The sequence below is a fragment of the Sciurus carolinensis genome, chromosome 1 (assembly GCF_902686445.1).
Source record: "Sciurus carolinensis chromosome 1, mSciCar1.2, whole genome shotgun sequence".
NCBI lineage: Eukaryota > Metazoa > Chordata > Mammalia > Rodentia > Sciuridae > Sciurus > Sciurus carolinensis.
In genome coordinates, this window is record NC_062213.1 from 108,431,423 (window position 1) to 108,447,786 (window position 16,364).

General features: G+C 35.0%; 1 protein-coding gene across 3 annotated transcripts in view; it reads right to left on the reverse strand.

The window, feature by feature from the left end:
• Lrig2 (leucine rich repeats and immunoglobulin like domains 2) overlaps positions 1-16,364 on the reverse strand; it is a 55,005-nt gene that overhangs the window by 37,134 nt on the left and 1,507 nt on the right. For all 3 annotated transcript variants that reach the window (XM_047546819.1, XM_047546828.1, XM_047546811.1), the window contains exons 2-4: positions 2,962-3,027; positions 704-778; positions 463-597 (exon numbers count right to left, since the gene is read on the reverse strand). In XM_047546819.1, coding sequence (XP_047402775.1) covers positions 463-597; positions 704-778; positions 2,962-3,027 — 276 coding nt within the window. The remainder of the gene's footprint in view (positions 1-462; positions 598-703; positions 779-2,961; positions 3,028-16,364) is intronic.

The following is a 16,364-nucleotide window of genomic DNA, read 5'->3' on the forward strand; positions in this document are numbered from 1 at the left end:
GTATATATGCAATCATCATCATCATATAGGGCAAGCTTTAGTAGTTTACTTCCTATTTACCTTTTACAAGACTTGATTTAAAAAATCTAGAATTGTATCTCAAAAATTACCCTGGATGCCTACCAATATTTTCTGACCACAGTGCATTCTTTGTCTCTTTGTTGAGGGCAGGGGATGTGATGACACCAACCCCAACCAACCAACCCAAGCTCTGTTTCACATATATCAAAATCATAATAAGCCAGGTATAGCAGCATGTCCCTATAATCCTAGAGACTCCAGAGGCTGAGGCAGGAAGATTACAAGTTCAAGGGTAGCCCTGACCCCTTAGTGAGACCCTGTTGCAAAATTAAAGCAAATTGAAAATCACAATAAACAAGAGACATTTAGGGGAAGACAGGTATCTATGAACAGTAAAAACACACTTTAAAGCAAATCTAATTTAAACTCTATTTTGCTTACAGGTATTTAAGCTGCATTCGAGGAAAAGAAGATGCCTTGATTTCTGATATTATATTGGAGCTGAGGTCTAAACTCTCAAGAGCAGGGTAAAACTGGAGTGCCTCTGCATTTATTTCTGGGATTAAATTATGGATTCTATAAAAAACAAAAATAATACTGAAGTTACTGCCAATGATCCACCCCCAAAAAACTATATACTATTCATAATTTAAGTAAAAGATCTAAAATCTTAATTACTTACAATGAAAGTAGAGTGATATTAGACGTTGGTTCTCCAAAATATGGAATTTCTGTTAGCTCATTGTAATTCATTTTCCTAAGCAAGGCGAAAGAGATTTCAAAGTTTAACAAGGGAAATGCTACCTTCTGAATTCTAGTTTCCGGCTAATACAAATTCTTTAGTAAAGGTGCCAAATTTGAAAAAGTCTATGACTTATAATGAGTTAGACTAAGATAAAAACCTATTTGTTGCTAAATTAAAGATTTTAATAAGAAATTTTTTTTCAGGGCTAGGGATATAGTTCACAAGTAGATCACTTGCACAGTATGTGCAAGACCCCGGGTTCAATGCCCAGCACAGGGGGGAAAAAAAAGAAACTCTTTTTCACTGTGTTTGATCTAGCAGTATTGGTATCAATATTAGAAAGGCTAGGAAATTTTTTTTGCACAGTAAATATGTTTAGTCCCAGCAAAGTTCTCTCAAAAGTTGCATTTATGACAATCAAAACTTAAGGCTATTCAATTTAAGGCTTAGGACCACAGATGAAATTAATTTGTCCACTCACAGATGAAACTTATAACTAATTTTACACATGACATGACATGTAACATCTATTCCCAGCAGTTCTTTCAACAGATTGTCTCAAATGTTTTAGGAACAAATTTAATACGGTCATATTTCATTAACCTGGTTTTCAACCACTGAACAACGTCAGCAATCTAGAATATAGAAAAGAAACAAGAAGTAAAAAGAAATCAAATGAAGTTTGAACTTCATTTGAAGTATAAAACTCATGAACTTCCCAATAAAGTGATTTCAGGCTTTCCTCAATGCCTACTTTTGGCTAACAAACTTATCAAATGTTTGCTCAATTCCACAATTCCATAACAATTTAGAAGCAGTGTATTTCCAATAAGGGAGAAAACAATGCAGGGGAAACAAAAGCATGAAGAAGTTAGCTCTGCTATGAAAAAATTTTTTTTTTTTTTTTTTTTTTTTTTTTTTTACTATGCAATCCACTTCAGTGACAGCAGCCTACACAGAGGCCAGGCAATGGTTCAGGGTCACAGTTTTTTCTGGCATGGGATATTACAGCATGAAGAATTTAAAGACAGCCAGGCACAGTGGTACCCGCCTGTAATCCCAGTGGTTCAGGAGGCTAAGACGGGAGGGTCTCAAGTTCAAAGTCAGCCTCACTTGGTGAGACCCTGTCTCTAAATAAAATACAAAATAGGGCTGGGGATGTGGCTCAGTGGTTAAGTGCCCTGAGTTCAATCTCTGGTACCTCCTCCGTCCCCACCTCAAAAAAGAATTTAAAGACAAAAAACAAAGCTAAGGCCAGTTCTGGTGGTGCACACCTGCAATCCCAATGACTAGGGAGGCTGAGGCAGGAGGATCATGAGTTCAAGGCCAGCCTCAGCAATTTAGTGGGGTCCTAAGCAACTTAGCAAGAATCTGTCTCAAAATAAAAGATAAAAAGGGATAGGGATGTGGTTCAGTGGTAAGTACCCTTGGGTTTTATCCCCAGTACCAAAAAACAAAACAAACAAACAAAAAAAAAACACTTAACCCAGAGCTAAGGGTGTCTGAGAGTTATTTAGTTTAATATTTAGCATAGTGTTTGGCACAGGGGCAAACAGGCCCACAAAGCTCAATAGTTGATCTCTGGGAACATCACAATGCGATAACTGATACTAAAGTTTTTTAAAATTCCCTAAATTATACATTTTGTTAAAGGAAAAACTTGAGTTAAGAGGAAAATTGAGGCTAGGGTATATGTAGCTCAGTGGTAAAGCACTAGCCTAGCATGCACAAGGCCCTTAGTTCAACCCTAGCACCAAAAAAAAAAAATTGTATCAACCACTATATTCTCAAATAATACCCAAATACTCATAGAAATCTACTTTTGACATGCTGCTTCCACCTCAGATGATATACCAAGACATTATAAATACTTCACACAACATAGTTTGACTGCTTAACACTTGGCCAAAAAGAAAAAAAAAATAAAATTTATTCTGAAGAGAAGAAAAATATTGCTTCTGGCTCCGGGGAAGTAGAATAGTATTTCTACACAATTTGCAGCTCGAAATCACCAACTCAATGCCCAGAGTTTATGAGATAATAACAAAGTAAAACACAACAGTTTAGGTTTTCTAACAATTTTTAATTAAAAAAATTTCATTCAATTTTTTGGAAGCATCACTGGATTAAATATTCCAAATTCAATTTTTTTTACATCACTTCAAAGAATTTAACATTAATAAAAAATAACTTACACTTCCTGTAAAGTTTGTGATTCCAAGCTGATGTTCCAGTCAGATAACCGATTATGGCTCAAATCCCTGAAAGAGGACAAAATATCATCCTTAATTTTTTGAAAAGTAGAATTTAAAAACCAATGGGGGAATATAGCTCAGTGATACACAGCATGCCTAGCATACATGAAATACGAGGTTTGATCCCCAGTACCACAAACAGAAAGATAGAGGCAATGAAACTAAATTCTAAAAGTCCTCTTAAATGTGAATACAGATGAAAATAAATGTTTATGCATAAGAATTTGACTAGATTTCAAAACAGCTTATTACTTTTTAATTTTGTTTTCTTCTTTCAGTATTTAAGAATATATTCACATGGTTCAATAATCAAAGAGTATAAAAGGGGATACAGTAAAATCTCTACCCTGGGACCTGGGGTTGTGGCTCAGTGGTAGAGCACTTGCCTATCACATGTGAGGCACTAGGTTCGATCCCTCAATACTACATAAAAAAATAAGTAAATAAAGGTATTGTGTCCATCTAAAACTAAAAAATATATTGGGAAATTCTTTTAAAAATCTCTAACCCTTATTTCCATCTAACCAATTCCTCTTCCCAATAACAAATGAAAATACTGCACACTATTTCTTACTCAGTCTTCCAGATATTTTATACATATACCAGCAAATTTTTACAAATGGCAGAATTTACACATTATTTTGTCTCTTGCTTTTTTTACTTAACGAGTTTCTTCATCCCTTACAGTGTAAGATTATGTAATATCAGCTGTAGATTTCACAAGGCCATATAGTGAGCCATATAGTGAGCTTCTGTATTAAAATTGGAGTTGACCACATCCTTCAAAGGGATGTGGTTTTCCTACAAAGAGCTAGCTAGCTTCAGAAGAGAGAAATTAATCTCACCCCCAATTGTGGTAAGGATGATGACAAAGATGACAGTGGAGGCTAATGTTTATTAAGTGCTAGGCAGTCTTCTATGCATTTCAAATATATGTGTATATGCACATATATACATATATAAAATTGGCTAACTTCATACAATGGTTCCTTTACAAAACAAATGCTTTTACAACCCTCACTTTCATAACACTGAAAGAGCTAAAGAGAGATCAATAACTTGTCAATGCAAGGTCACAGCTAATAAGTAGGGAAACAATAAATTCAAAAGTCCATCTCACTTCTAGCACAAGCAGTTTATTAGATATGGGAGAGATTTTACTGAAGTTAGTTGTAAGTTTAAATATTTAAATTGGCTTTTAAAAATTCACCTTGATGCTACCTGGCATCTTTACAAGACTGAAGTGGAATCAGGCCACACGAGCTGCCCAAGTGATGTCCTATATGTTATAATATGGCAAACAATAGGGACACAATCAATCTGTTTTACTGTGACAACCACATGCAGTTGACAGATGCATGCAGGTTTCAATGATGTCTCTATCACAGCATAACAATTTATTCTCAGCTAAATTCATGCCTGAGAATCTGGAAAATTTAGGTACTTTCATTCAAGAGCTTAATTTACACCAAGACATAACTAAGGTTATGTTATACCATCACTTTTTCCCAATAGTTCAAAAGTCTTTAGTGCAAGATATGTCATGATGTATCAACTCAAAGATACTCATGAATAAAGGGGTGTGATGGAAAACACGAGATAAAAAAATATATATGAAGTTATGTCACATAAAAATGTTATATTCAGGATTGAAGGTATAGCTCAGTGGTAAACCAAGTGCTTATTAGAAAGTGCAAGGCCCTGGATTCAACTCCCAGAACCAAATGATAAATAAATCTTATATTTGAATACTTTATCCAACACACACTTGTTACTAAACAACAAACATAATTCCATACAAGTGAAAAGTTGTTGTTTTGTGGCATTTCAACTGTAGCAGAAATTCAACTGTTCTAATTTAAATATTCCATATTCTGCCCCAAGTTGGCCAGTATAACAAATAAAGAGTTAATAACATCTGGATAGCATGCTAGCATGGTGTATCTAATTCTACATACCATAACTTAAAATTTAGCAGCTTTTCCCCTTAAGAATTTGGGCTTTCATTTTAATCACAACACTGCATATCCATAATGCCTTCCAATCTCTAAATCTTGCTGGCAGCATAACTTTTGACCATATTTTTCCTCAAGAATTCTCCCATGAATGTCACTCATCACTGATGTAATCAGAATCATTTTTAAAGAAAATCATTATTAAACAAATATAAAGCAATAACAATTAAGCTTGGGCTGGGTTGTGGCTCAGTGGTAGAATGCTTGCCTAGTACATGTGAGGCACTGGGTTTGATTCTCAGCATCACATAAATCAAGGCATTGTGTCCATCTACAACTAAAAATAATTTTTTTAAATAAAGCTCAATTTATATGGTATAAACAACTTTGTAGTCAGTATTAGTGAAAACTGTCCAGTATCTCTATTTGGGAGAGAGTAGTTTAAACTGTATCTTTGAAGAAATGATGAGCTTTTCAAGCAAACCCAGATACCTAAAATACTTTCTACCATCTCTACAGGATAATGTTGTTTTAAGGAAACATGCTCTGAAACAGTCTCACAGGTCAGCATCCCATATAATCTTCTAAAACAAATCTTCCTTGAATGAGATTTTAAAATATTAGGGCTCGGGGTACAGCTCGTGGCACAGAGCCTGCCTAGCAAGTGTAAGGCCCTCAGTACTAAAAAACAAAACACACTAAAGTGAACTGAAATACACTTCCAACATAATAGGATCAACTAGTATATACCAGTATAGCTGCTTAAGTTATCAAAACAGCAGGTGTCTAACTAGAATTATATGACTTGATCTGATCACAGTATTTTTTTTTTTTTCTTTTGGTGGTGCTTAGGATCAAACCCAGGACCTCATGCATGCTAGGCAAGCACTCTACCACTAAGTTCCACCCGAGCCCCAGGTATTCTTACAATAAACATTTATTGGACCATGTGCTATGCCCCATGAGCCCTACAAACACTGTCAACATTACAACTTTTTCTCTTTCTGAAAGTAACATTTATAGTTTTCAGAGTCGGGATCATCCCAAAACTAGACAAATTCAACATCAATTTCATTAAAAATGGATAAATTTTAACTTACATCTTAATTTTACTCTGGAATTTAATCACATGACATTTGCTTACAGGAATACACATTTTTTTTTGCATCCACATAACTATTTTGTAACAAGTGTAAATAATTACATTTGTTCTAACAGTATTTCATCCTTAAGAGACCAGTTCTTTAACCCTTAGCAAACTATTACAATCAAAGTACTTCAAGGCACTAAAATAAATTCATACATATCATATTGTTAACACACTGAAAGCATGTTAAGTATACATCATGAAAAGTATACTGAAAGAAGTCTAAAAAATAAGATTTTTTTAACTTCAATAATGCATAGCAGACATAATCTTGTTCCCATAAATGGGCCTTTCTTATTTCCTGTTTTGTTTTGTTTTTTTGGCACTTGGCATATTAAACCCAGGGGTACTTTACCACAAAGCTAAGTCCCCAGTCCTTTTCATTTTTTATTTTGAGACAAGGTCTAAGTTGCTGAGGCTGGCCTTGAACCCAAGATGAAAGGAAACTTGCTTTAGTTTCCCAAGTTACTGGGATTACAGGTGTGCACCCAGTCTAGCTTTTTTTTTTTTTTTTTTTTTGAGATTGGGTTTCACCATTTTGCCAAGGTTGGTCTTGACATGGGTTCAAGGAATCCTCCCACCTTGGCTCGGACCACAGGTTTGGTCCACCATGCTCGGCTTCTATCTTTTTTTTTTTTTTTTTTTTTTTTAATAGTTTTTCATTGTAGATGGACACAATACCCTTGTTTTATTTTATTTATTTATTTTATGTGGTGCTGAGACTTGAACCCAGTGCCTCACATGAGCTAGGCAAGTGCTCTGCCACTGAGCTACAGTCCTAGCCCGGCTTCTATCTTTTTAAGTAAGTACTTCAAAAAAGGTGAAGATGACTGAAGTTTGAAGATTTCAAATATCAGAGGTAAGACTCTTAGATTAAGAATCTGGGGGCCGGGGTTGTGGCTCAGTGGTGATACACTTGCCTAGCACATGTGAAGCACTGGGTTTGAGCCTCAGCACCACTTGAAAATAAATGAAGGCATGGTGTTTGTCTACAACTAAAATATATTTCTTTAAAAAGAGAATTTGTACATTTCTTTTTAATTGGAAACTCTCAGTATTCTCTAAGTCCAAGCATTATAATCCATTTAGTTTGCATATGCTAATGATAGTTTGTCTTTGTTGTTTTTTGTTGGGTTTGGTTTTGGTACTAGGGATTAAACCCAGGGCACTTTACCACTTAGCTATATCCACGGCCCTTCAAATTTTTTTGAGACAGGGTCTTGCTAAGTTGTTTAAGACCTCACCAAATTGCTGAGGCTGGCCTGAAACTTGGAATCCTGCCCCAGTCTCCAGTCACTGAGATTACAGGCAAGTGCCACCATGCCCAGCTATTGTTTTTAAAGTGAGAATCCTGAAATAAATATTTTTCAATGTATGTCTCCTTGAAATACCCCAAAAATGTATGTAAGAACTAAGTCAAGAAACTTTATTTTCTACCACCACTGATATCTAAAAATTTATGGATATTACAATTGAAGAGTAAAGGTCTCAGAAAAGGCCTTATCTGGGTGCTATAAACTCAGCTCCCACTCATGCTAATCTATAGGGATGCCATACCATGTGGAACCAGAGGTGTCATTAATGTTGTTGTATAGTACATCAGGATGTAAATTACTTATAGACCATACAGTGCAATCATGACAGGGTTTTTTGTTTTGTTTTACAGTAGTAGGGACTGAACCCAGGAGCACCCTACCTCTTTATATTTTGAGACAGAGTCTTGCTAAAATTGCCCAGATTGCCTGGGAACTTGCAATTCTCCTTGCCTCAGCCTCCAAGTCACTGAGATTACAGGCACTAGCTACCGACTAGCAATTTGGAGAGGGGAAATTTAAGAAAACAATTTGGAGTGGAGATGCAGGAGTTTACTTCTACACAAGTGACACATGTAAACTTCCAAGTCATGAATAATCTTTTTTGTTCAAAGAATCTACAGCAGGGCTGGGGATATAGCTCAGTTGGTAGAGTGCTTACCTTCTAAGTACAAGGCCCTGGTTCAATCCCCAGCACCACAAAAAAAAAAAAAAAAAAAAAAAAAAAAAAAAAAATCTATAGCAAAGGGGTGGGGTGAGGAACAAAATTTAAAAATTAAAAGGTCAAACTAAGAACTTCAACAACAAAACCTCTGGTAAAAGAACCCTTGGCAAAAGTTAAAACATTGTATCTAATGTTACATATATGACAATGCCTTATTTATCCAGCATAATTTGCCCTTTCTTTTATGAATGGAAATCCCCATCTCATTACAATGTAACTTTTAATAAAATTTAAAAATTGTTATTTTTTGTTTTAATTAGTTATACATGACAGTAGAATGCACTGATACATCATATATAATGGAGTATAATTTTCTCATTCTTCTGTTTATTCATATAGAATCCCACCAATCATACAGGTATATAAGTACACAGGGTAATAATGTCTGATTCACTGCACAACCCTTCCTATCCTCATACGCCCTCCCCTCCCTTTAATCCCCTCTAATCTAAAGAAACTCTGTTCTTCCCTAGTCCCCTGCCCATTGTGAATTAGCATCTACATATCAGAGAAAACACTCAGCTTTTGGTTTTCTGGAATTGGCTTATTTCACTTGGCATGATATTCTCCAACTCCATCCATTTACCTGCAAATGCCACAATTTCATTTTTCTTTAAGGGTGAGAAATATTCCATCATATATACATAACCACATTTTTTTTATCCATTCATCTGTTGAAGGGCACCTATGTGAGTTCCATAGTTTAGCTATTGTGAATTGTGCTACATCAATGAAATAAGTATCTTTATAAAATCACTATAAAATGCTGATTTTAAGTCTTTTGTATAAACTGAGAAGTGGGATAACTGAGTCAAATGGTGGTTCCATTCCAAGTTTTCTGAGGAATCACCATACCACTTTCAATAATGGTTGCACGAATTTACATTACTACCAGCAACCCTATATGTGTGTACCTTTCTCCCCACTTTTAACACAGGCCAGGTACAATGGGACACAGAGGTAACCCCAGCAATTCTGGAGGCTGACACAGGAGGATCCCAAGTTCAAGGCCAGCCTCAACAACTTTGTGAGGCCCTAGCAACTTAGCAAGGCCCTATCTCTAAATAAAAAAATAAAAAGGGCGGGATGTGGCTCAGTGATAAAATGTCCCTGAATTCAATATAGGGACCAAAAAATATATATATATTACATATGTTTATATATATTTATATAAAAATTCATATAAAATCACTTACATAAAACTATATATATATTAAAATATATATATATGTATGTTACTACTAATTCTCAGGATTACTACATAATCAATTATCATGGTGTGATTTATCATGCTGATGATCCAAGTGTTCATGGGGTTCAATGAACTAAACACAAGAATTTCTAAAAACTCTTTCTAGGTTTGCTTTTCCTTTATCCTTTTTTTGGCGGGGGGCGGGGGGAGTTGAGGTTGGCACTAGGTATTTAACTCAGGGATACTCGACCACTGAGTCACATCCCCAGCCCTATTTTGTATTTTATTTAGAGAGACAGGGTCTCACCGAGTTGCTTAGCAGCCTCGCTTTTGCTGAAGCTGACTTTGAACTTGCTATTCTCCTACCTCAGTCTCCCAAGCCACTGGGATTACAGGCATGCACCACCACACCCAGCCCTTTACCATTTTTAATGTAACAGCCTTATACCAAAAGTTCTCACTTCTTGGAACTGTCAAACATTCTGTCTGTAATGGCCTATTTATCTTTTTTTTTTTTTTTAATTTGTTGCTTCTAATGGTCAGGCTAGGAAACCCCAACACTTCTGAGCATTGTCTGAATTAGAAGTAAAAGAGATCTGAGTGAGAGTCCTTTGGAATAATTTTTTCTTTATGGTTCAACCAGAGATAGCTGGAGACACTGGGTAAATATCTTCAGGATAAATAAATCTTGAAGAGTACATGAGGCATAACACTACTCCAAATTAAACATCCTATCTTTCATTTGTACTATTTACAATACATTTTGCAATATTTTTTACGTAAATCCCAAAAAACTGAAGGTAGAAGTTAAGAATATTTGAAAAGATTTTTATTTTTTAAACAGACATATTTTATTTTTTCTAATTCACCAAATTCACCAATTCAACAACCACAGAGAAAATTCTACACAAACTTTTTTCTAATGTACTAGGGACTGAACTCGGGACCTCACATATATTAGGTAAGTACTCTACCACTGAGCTATAACTGCAGGTCTCTACATAATCATTTAAGAACAACCTTTGCACACCTAGTTCTGGGACCCTGGGCAAGTCCTGAACTTCAGCATCTCTGAGCTTCAGTCTTTTACACAATAAAATAAGAATATCAATACCAACTTTATTAGATTTCTCTAAAAGTTAAAAGATTATAAATGAAAGGCTAAGTACACAGGTCACATGACCCAGCAATATCTCTTTCTCTGAGTATTCATCTATTGGAAATGTACGTAAAATCCACTTCCCAAGGTAATAAATTAATTGGATCTATTCCCCTACATTATCTTATTAAACCACTAATCTAAGTATTGATTCTGAATTCAACATAAAGATGCCAATAATAAGATAGCCCACCAAAAATTTGGTCAACTTATTCAGGTATATACCTGTATCACAAGATTTAATGATTCAGAATTACCAAGTGATACCACTTACTAAGAGTCTACATACAAACTCACATAATTATGAAAAAATGTCTATCAAGAATTTATTGTACAGAATGAATCAAAAACTATTACCCTAGGTAAATGTATGATTACAAAAACGGTATGCCTCTACTTCATGTACAGAGAAACAAGATGTATCCTATTTATTTACAATAATAATGAATTAAAAAAAATATTTTGATGATTTTGTAATTTGTTTTAATTAAAATAAATTTTCAGTGAATTGCATATAAAAAAAGGAATTTATTGTACTAGCAAAACCATAAAGGAAACCTATATGCTCATGTAGATCAGAAAAATTACTTACAAAAATTCCATATACAATCAAATTGTCCACAGCCAGTAAAAATAATACATGTACAAACACAAAATAATACAAAGTACACAGTATGGTTTCTTTTTTTTTTTTTAAGAAAAGGAAAAGGTGTGCTTAACCACAGGGTCTCACTAAGTTGCTGAGGATGCCTTTGAATTTGCAATCCTCCTGCCTCAGCCCCCCAAGCCACTGAGATTATAAGCATGTGCTATTGCACCTGGCCAGCCAGGATCTCCCTAAACTGCAGAGGCTGGGCTCTAACACATGAACCTCCTGCCTTAGCCTTCCCAATTGCTGGGGTTACAGGTGTACACCACCACGCCTGACTGACAGTATTACTTTATTTAAAAATAAGCGTTGAAGAAAGTATTATAAATATTGAATAAAGGGGGCATGTTTTATTTTAATCTACCTTTTCACAGAATGTGCCAGGAAAATAGGATTTTTTGTCGCTATTGGTACTAGGGATTAAACCTAGGACCACTCTACTACTGAACGACATCCCAGCCCTTTATATGTTTTTTAATTTAGAGACAGGGTCTTGCCAAGTTGCTGAGGGTCTTGCTAAATTGCTGAGGCTGGCCTCAAGTTTGAAATCTTCCCATATTAGCCTACCCGTCACTGGGATTATAGGCAGACATGGACACACGGCTGTACCAGACAAATCTTAATTTTAATTGTTACTTTTCTGAGATCAGAATTCTTCCTATGGGACAGGGATGTGGCTCAGTGGTAGAGTGCTTGTCCAGCATGGCATCAGTCCCTGGGTTCAAACACCCATCCTACAGTTAAAAGAAAAAAGAAACCTTCCTACCAAATGTTTTCAGAATAACACCATAAATTGACCAAACAAGGCTAATTATGACAAAGAAAAACAATATCTACATGTTCTCTTGTTTTCCTAATCTGTAATATATCTCAGAACGACAACAGAAAATACAAACACTCCAGACTTGTTTTCCAGACTGATTTATGTTCCACTTTGGGGAACCCAAAGTCTGGCCCTCAAATTTCAAGTTAACAGAGCTGAATCTATAGTGAGCCATAACATATTACTCCAATCCATGTTTTCAATATCTCTCTTCCCTTCCCATTTATTTATTTTTTATTATGTTTTTTGTTTTTACAGACTGCATTTTGATTCACTGTACACAAATGGAATACATCTTTTTATTTCTATGGTTGTGCACAATTCCCTTCCCATTTACAATAGTTCAAAAATAGTGGAACAAATGTACTTGCTTATATATGAAAATATACAGAAAGCTATGACATTTTCCATTATCATTAGTAAGCATTTTCTGATTATCAACTAAGTTTGCACCTTTGTATCACTATTTTATAATTAAGTTATAAAGGTTTTAGAAGTGGAAGGATATTAAAACAATCATCTTATCACTTACAATGCTGATGGAGAAGGTATAATTACAAAGCCAAGCATCAGCAGAGATGTTTCTCATTATTAAAGTAATCCATCACTTCTTAATGCCCACAGTCTAACCTGGCACTATGTCCAATATCTCCTTAAGTAAGCAACATTTATGGTAAGCTCTTTCTGCTGCAATCTGCCACGAGTTTTATTATATAAGCAAATCATCACAATTAATTTGAAACAGATAATAAAAAAACAAAATGTGTAAAAGAAACCTGAAATTAAGAAGCATTTAGTTACAAATCTAAAGTAACAATAGTGACAGTTCACTATTATTGTTCTATTTACAGTTTAAATTTAAATCACCACTAGTTATTCTGGCAGTTGTTACAAATTACTCTCATTTTTTTTTTTTTTTTTTAGGAAAAGCTGGGAAAGAGCAATAAAAGCAGAGGTAAAGAACACAACATATCTAAAAAAACTTTTACAAGATAAAGCTTACATTAACTATTCTATTCGTTTGATTTTATCTCAAATATGGAATTAATCATTTGGATGGGCTGTAATAACAAATTGATGTTATTTGCATCAACTGAGCATCCTAATATCTTTCATGACTGGAATAATACAGAACAAATGAATAGTGTCATTTACTTTGGCATAAAAAATATGACTTAAGAATGTATTCAAAAAAAAATTCAAAAAAAAAAAAAGAATGTATTCAAAGGACTTTTTCAAAAATATTTTTGCTAAGGTTTTAATATGATGTGATCTTTTCTCCACTGGTGAAATGCCAGTTTTTCATTAGGTTAGAAGATATTTAAACAGTAAAGTATATAGCTGGGTACACTGGCACACCTGTAATCCTAGCTACTTGGGAGACAGAGGTGGGAAGACTATAGGCCAACCCAGGCAACTTAGTGAGACCCTGTTTCAAAATAAAAAACTAAACGGGCTGGGGATGAGCTGGGTGGGCACAGTGGCAAATACCTATAATTCCAGCTACTCAGAAGGCTAAGGCAGGGGGCTGGAATTGTGGTTCAGTGGTAAAGTGCTTGCCTACCATGTGAATCACTGGGTTTGATTCTCAGCACCACATACAAATAAATGAATAAAATAAAGGTCTATCAACATCTAAAAAATATTAAAAAAAAAAAAAAAAAGGATGAGGCAAGAAGATCAAAGTTCAAGGACATCTGGGACAATTTAGCAAGAACCTGTCTCAAAAATAAAAAAGGCTCAGGATATAGCTCAGAGGTAGAGCACACCTGACGATCTCCAGTATCTCACTCCCTCTCACACACACACACAAAAGACTTACCCAGAGTTCTTCAATGGAAGTTAATGTCCTCTGTAAGCTAAAGAATTAATCTGTTCGCACTATTCTAAAGGAACAAATGCAATAACTTTTAAATAGTTATAAGAGATTAAAAAACTATAGGTAACTAAATACATATGTAATTCAATAAAGTTGATTTGGTTCCCAAATACTGATCTATGATGAAGTTTTCAGCAGTCTATACTGAAAACAGTAAAGACAAGATTTCAAATTTTCATAAGGCTAAAAATGGCTGGGAGCGGTAGCACATGCCTGTAATCCCAGTGGATCAGGAGGCTGAGAGGATTGAGGGTTCAAAGCCAGCCTCAGCAATTTAGTGAGGCCTTAAGGAACTTGGTGAAACCCTGTCTCTAATTAAGTACAAAAAAGAGCTGGGGATGTGGCTCAGTGGTTATGTGCCCCTGGGTTCAATCCCCAGTACTCAAAAAAAGAAAGAAAGAAAAAAAAAGCTACATTAATTTAATAGAATGGTCTTTAATTCTACTATGTACATCTAACTTCTTGGCACTATTGTCACGTGACCATGATGACAACTACAAGAGAGGGGTTCTAACACCCTTACTTAGCAAAACAAGAAGTTAACTATTTGGTCCTACAATGCTTGTGTTCATGTGTGCAATCAGAACAATGTGCTACAGAGTTCTGCACCCACCTAGAGAATCAAGTTATGAATAACAAAATAATACTTTGCAGAGTTTCTCATACAGAAAAGCAGACAGTATCAATATAAGTTTTTTTTATTTTGTTTTGTTTTTGCAGTGCTGGGGATCTGCCCAGCCCTCAATATAAGTTTTGAAAAAAAAATAGTATTGGATCCAGGTGTAAACTCCATGGTAGAACATTTGCTGAGTTCACACAAGGCCCTGGATTAGAATTCCAGCATCTCAAACCAAAACCAAAACAAAACAAAACAAAACAGAATTAACAAATTTTGTCCACATTTTGTGCATTTGACTGTGAATCACCAATATATTTAGAACGTTGCGTGTATTTTATTTATTTTAGAGTGTTAGGTATGAAATTCAGGGCCTCAAATATGCTAGGGAAGTGCTACACCACTGAGCTGTATTCACAGCCCACTGCATGTTTTAAAAATTCTAACTTACATGAAGAAACCCAGGTGCACTTGGTGGTTTTAAAGCTAATGGCAACTGTTGAAGAATGTTTCATTTCTATTTAAAATAACACCATCAGCCAGGTGTGGTGGCAGAGGCCTGTAATCCCAGCAACTCAGGAGGTTGAGACAGGAGGATGACAGGTTCAAGACCAGCCTCAGCAACTTAGTGAGGCTCTAAGCAACTTAGCAAGACCCTGTCTCAAAATTTAAAAAAAAGAAAAAGGGCTTGGGATGTAGCTCAGTACCCCTGAGTTCAATTGCCAGTCCAAAAACTAAAATAAAATAAAATAGCACAATTATGTCTTTTAATATTCTAGGAGTGCTTTAACTAATGTAAGACTTCCATCCAATTATATTTCTGTAACAGAATTGCTTTGGAGAGCATTTCACTTCAACTGAAAATGTCAATTTCATTATAGGACATTTAAAATTTCTGAATGCCACTTGGCTTTATACAATGTCTTGATAAAACAAAAATCAAACTTAGTCATAAAATCTTACATTATTTATTATTAAATTATTATTTAATTATAATTTAATTATTTAATTATTGCTTAGCTACCAATGTAGGCACTTAAAAAGTAAGTCACATTTATTCAATTAGAGCTACATGAAGTCATGTTGTTTTTAAATTTATGCCAGATTGATTCTGTCATAATCAGGTGGCTATTCCAAGAATTTCTTAGAAAAAAGGCACTTGCTACAAAACAAAGACTACCCTACACACTGACATGAGTTCCTTAATTTGAGTCAACACAACCAGAATTAACTACAGGTGTTACTATAATAAAACAAAAGAAATCATATTATTGCTGGTGCGGTGGTGCACACCAGTAATCCCAGCGGCTAGAGAGGCTGAGGCAAGAGGATCTATCAAAAGTTCAAAGCCAGCCTCAGCAATTTAGCAAGGCCCTAAGCAACTTAGACCCTGCCTCAAAATAAAAAATAAAAAGGGCTGAGGATGTGGATCAGTGGTTAAACACACCTGGGTTCAATCACTAGTATTAAAAAAAAAAAAAAAAAAAAAAGGCAAGATACCATATTATTATATTGCAATTCTTTTTACACTGGGTCAATTTTCTCAATGAATATGATTTAGGTTTTTTCCCTATCTATGCTAATCTATTTGCAAATATATAAATACTTCTTAACCTCTGCAACAGACCTATTTGTATTCTATTTCCAATGAAAATCCAAAACACCCCCCATACTTTAATTGCACCCTTAAAAATTATTTTTAATGATGGCCTTTTTTTTTTTTTTTTAAGATGACTCTTCTATTAGAAGTCTGTCAATTAATAATCGTGTTGCTCAGTTAGTGGCAGGGAAATAACTGCATGTTGGTGGTTAAGAATCCTCATAATTAGTTATTTAATACCTACCTTTGTTCCCAATGCCTCTATGCTGACTCAGATTAGTGACCT